Below are 4,052 nucleotides of genomic sequence, written 5' to 3' on the forward strand. Positions count from 1 at the left end.
ACAGCCATTCTTCCGAGCACGACAAGGGGGTTTTCATTCTCCTGGCACGGACAGAAGGGCTTTATGTGCCAGCCCAGCTCCAGCAAACTGGGATGAAAAGGCTGGGTGGGAGAGAGCAGGAGGCGAGAAGTGAACGTGACAGGGGTTGCATGCAATGAAAGCATCGGGCCTCTGCTGTGGTAGAGGGGGATGAGTGCTGGTGTCTGCCCCTCAAGCCAGCTGGGCCAAGGACTGCCCTCCCCAAAATGAACTCCCCCCACCCCAAGCCAGCTTTTGGGGGGGACTCACTGTGCCAGGAGGGAGGCCAGGCAACCGTACATGGACGGCGTGTACATGTTGCCATTGCGGGAGGCGAGGAGCAGGGACGGCTTGGTCTTCTGGTTGAAGATCTCCTGGCTGGCTGCCTGGAATGCCTTCTCCACCTCCTTGCTGGTGTAGGTGTCCTCCAGCTTCACGCCACTGCCCGGAGAGAGGCTGGCTCAAACCCCGCACAGGCACATCCCCAGCTGGGCCGGGGGCCGGAGGCTACGGCACGCAGACCCACCGGAAGGGCTGCAGCCCCTTGTAGAGGCCAGCGGCTGTGTCGGGGTTGGGGGCAGCCAGGAAATCGTTCAGCAGCAGCCGCCCCACCGACTTCTGCACCAGCTTGCAGAAGGGCGTGTGGAAGATGATGAACTTGAAGTCGTCGAGGGTGAAGGGTCGCTGGGTGCCAGCTGGAAGGCAACATGGGGGCTGTCAGCATCCGGCAGGATGGTGTGGGCACCCCAGGGGTGCCACCACTTACCCTGCTGCCACTGGCTCTCCGCCTTCCGGCGGTACACGGCGTAGCAGCGGTCCAGCGCCCGCAGGTAGCACTGGATGGAGAGCTGCCCGTCCACCACTGGGTACTCGGAGGCCAGGTCCGGCTTGTAGAAGTCGTAGGCATGCTCCATGTGTGTTCCCCGCAGGCCTTGAGGGAACAGGGAGAGCTGGCTGTCGGGGAGTGCTGGGGGGGATCCCAGCCAGATGGCAACCACCCATGGGTGTTGCCTGCCATGACAGCCACCAACGTCCCTGGGTCACCCCAAGGTGCCCACAGGGAGGTGGCCAGCCAGGATCCTGGGGTACCCAGCAGGGTACAGCTCCTGAGCAGGGTACAGAGCTGAGCAGCTCCGTCCAGGGCTGGGACATGGATGTACGGCCCCCAGGATGGCACCCATCAGTTCATTGCCCCCGGGGTCTCGTGGCACTGACCTCTCTCCAGCACCAGCGGGGCGTTGGGTCCCACCAGCATGGCGATGGCACCAGCACCTCCCGTGGGCCGCGCATTCCCCGTGGCATAGACGGCAATGTCCCCACACACAACCACGGCGTAGCGACCTGGGGGAGGACAGGGGGGCTGGTGGGGACATCAGTGGGCGGGACCCTCTGTCCTGCAGCCCTTGCACATCCCCATTCCCACGCTGCTGGGCGTGATGGCCAAGGCCAGTGAGAAACCAGGGTGATGGGGAGCCTGGAGATGCAGCAGCTCCCTTTGAGGCTTGCCAGAGCATCTTTGGGTTTCAGGCCATCTGCTGCCTCCTTCCTCCATTTCACAGCACCCACCCCATGTCCAGCCCCTCCATCCCCATGGCACGGTCCCTGCCTGCACCCACCGTCCCAGGCACTGGACTCCACCCAGGCGGCCGCGTTGAAGAGGGAGGCCGTGCCCCCGTAGCAGGCGTTGGTGGTGTCGATGCCCTCCACATCAGTGTTGCCCGAGTCATGGAAGAGCTGCATGAGGACGGTCTTGACGGCCTTGGACTTGTCGATGACAGTCTCAGTGCCCACCTCCAGGCGGCCGATGGCATCCCAGGAGAGGCGCCCGCGCTCCACCAGCCGTTGCACCACCGTCAGGCACAGGGAGTTGATGTCCTCATGCGCGGCGCAGAAGCCCATCTGCTGCTGGCCCAAGCCCCGCGTGTACTTGCCGGCCTCCACGCCGTCGTACCGCTCCAGCTCCTCCTGCTCCACATACTGGGCGGGGAAGTACACCTCCAGCGCCAGGATGCCCACATCCTTGGGCCAGGCACCCGTCCCAGCAGCACTGGAGAGGCTGTGGGGCAGAGGGAGCGGCGATGGTCCTGCAGCATCCCCGGGAGATGCCACCAGCGAGCACCCCAGGCTGTGAGCACCCCAAGTCCCTGCTGATTCCCTGTGCCTGGTGGCGCTGTGGGGAGGAGGGGGAGCATCCCCTTCCCCAACAAGGGTTAAGAGCACTGCCAGCTCCCGGACCCTCCCCCGGTTATGTCTCCCCCCTCCCAGATCCACATGGGTGCTCACCATGCCCTCTGCACAGCCATGGGGTGCTGGGCCACCCAGGGTGCCTGCTCCGTCCCCGGCGGTGCCCGCCTCGTCCCCCAGCAGCGTGCGGCACGGCCGACCAAGCGCAACATCTTTGCCCCGGCCACTGCACAAACAGAGGGACGGATGGTGGGACGGACAGACAGATGGCGGGATGGGTCTCACGTGGTGCTTTTATAAACTGTGTGGGCAGCACGGCACAGCCCTCCCGGCCCTTATCAGAATGCCGGACCCCAGCGCTCAAAGGTCACCGAGCGCCAGCCAACACGACAGGGACAGCAGAGCAAGCACTGGCATTGGAGGGGGGGACTTGCAAGACATCTCTGCCTGTGCCCCAAAGCCTGGGGACGTGCTCGGCTGGAGCTGGGGCCGAGCAGCGGGACAGGCTCTCCCGCAGCCCCAGCTCCCTGTGCCGTGGGGAGGTGGCAGCTCTGGTGCCCATGGCTTGCCGGCACATCTGTGGGCATCGCGTGGTGTGTGAGGGAGCAGAGGGCAGCCGGGGGCTTGGTGCCGGTACCATCTGTGCTGCCCAGGACGTGGTCCACCTCCATCACGTGCCGTGGCTCTGCGGGGGGGAAAAACCCCACGAGCTGGGTGGGGGCAGAGCCATCTTCAAAACAGCAGAGCAAACAGCCACGTGATGCCTGTGGCAACACCGCGGTGACACAAGAAGGGACCTTTGGTCCCGCTGCTGCTGTCAACATGGCCGCTGGGCAGCATTGCAGCTCCCGGACCCCTGTGGAGCTGTTTGGTCCTCAGTGGGGCACCCATCCCCACGCCTGCACACTGACAGCAGCTCCCATCCCTGCCCACATCTGTGCCACAGCTCTCCTCCATGCCTGCACCCTGGGGGCACTCCTGTCCCCCCTACCTGCACCCCAGGGACATTCTATCCCCCCACCCCTCCCATTTAGCACCAGTGGGCTGGGGATGAGCAAACACAAGCACCCAGCCGGGAGAGCTGCTGGCCCCAAGGCTCCTGGGGGCTCCACCAGCACCGGCAGCACTGAAGCCCCTGGCAGCCAGGAAGCTGCTCCCTGGGGCTTTGCACCAGCACCAAACTCACTCTCCTGGTTTCCGCTGGGATAGAGGTTTTTTTTCCTTCTAGTAGCTGTCACAGTGCTGTGTTTTGGATTTAGGACAAGAGTAATGTTGATACCACCCTGATGGTTTAGTTGTTGCTGAGCAGGGCTTACACCAGCCAAGGACTTTTCAGCTTCCCTTGCTCTGCCGGCTGCACAAGAAGCTGGGAGGGGGGCACAGCCAGGACAGCTGACCCCAACTGGCCAAAGGGCTATGACAGACCATATGACATCATGCCCAGTATATAAACTGGGGGGAGCTGGCTGGGGGGCAGCGAGTGCTGCCTGGGGATGCGCTGGGCATCGGTCGGTGGGTGGTGAGCGGTTGCAGCACTGTTTTTTCCTGGGTTTTGTCTCTCTTATTCCCTTGATGTTTTCATTACAATTATTATTATTATTAGATTATATTAGATGATCTTGGAGGTCATAGAATCATAGCATTTCCTACACTTGGAGGATCATAGCTCATAGGTTTTTCTCTTCGAAAGGTTCTTTTGCAAGAAGCTCATCTCTTTCCCACCCACCCTTACTGCCTTTAACTCAGGATCACAGCCAGGGTAGCTCAAATCCCAGCACTTCCCGAAAGCGCCAGTGTACTCGGTGCGCGGCCCCAAAGCAGAGGCTCTGTAAGGCCTGCGCCCTGCCTTC

General features: G+C 62.6%; 2 protein-coding genes across 2 annotated transcripts in view; both read right to left on the reverse strand.

Moving 5' to 3' along the window:
• HMGCS2 (3-hydroxy-3-methylglutaryl-CoA synthase 2) overlaps window positions 1-2,414 on the reverse strand; it is a 3,126-nt gene extending 712 nt beyond the window's left edge. Inside the window, exons 1-6 of the mRNA XM_009645319.1 lie at window positions 2,302-2,414; window positions 1,635-2,074; window positions 1,234-1,359; window positions 785-949; window positions 545-713; window positions 289-459 (exon numbers count right to left, since the gene is read on the reverse strand). Of these exons, the coding sequence (XP_009643614.1) occupies window positions 289-459; window positions 545-713; window positions 785-949; window positions 1,234-1,359; window positions 1,635-2,074; window positions 2,302-2,414 (1,184 nt within the window). The remainder of the gene's footprint in view (window positions 1-288; window positions 460-544; window positions 714-784; window positions 950-1,233; window positions 1,360-1,634; window positions 2,075-2,301) is intronic.
• Window positions 2,415-3,950: 1,536 nt separating this feature from the next.
• The window catches only part of LOC118452938 (regenerating islet-derived protein 4-like), a 2,241-nt gene continuing 2,139 nt past the window's right edge, over window positions 3,951-4,052 (reverse strand). Inside the window, exon 5 of the mRNA XM_035900761.1 lies at window positions 3,951-4,048. Within this exon, the coding sequence (XP_035756654.1) occupies window positions 3,951-4,048 (98 nt within the window). The remainder of the gene's footprint in view (window positions 4,049-4,052) is intronic.

The sequence above is a fragment of the Egretta garzetta genome, unplaced genomic scaffold (genome assembly GCF_000687185.1).
Source record: "Egretta garzetta isolate BGI_Z169 unplaced genomic scaffold, ASM68718v1 scaffold598, whole genome shotgun sequence".
NCBI classification, from domain to species: Eukaryota; Metazoa; Chordata; class Aves; order Pelecaniformes; family Ardeidae; genus Egretta; species Egretta garzetta.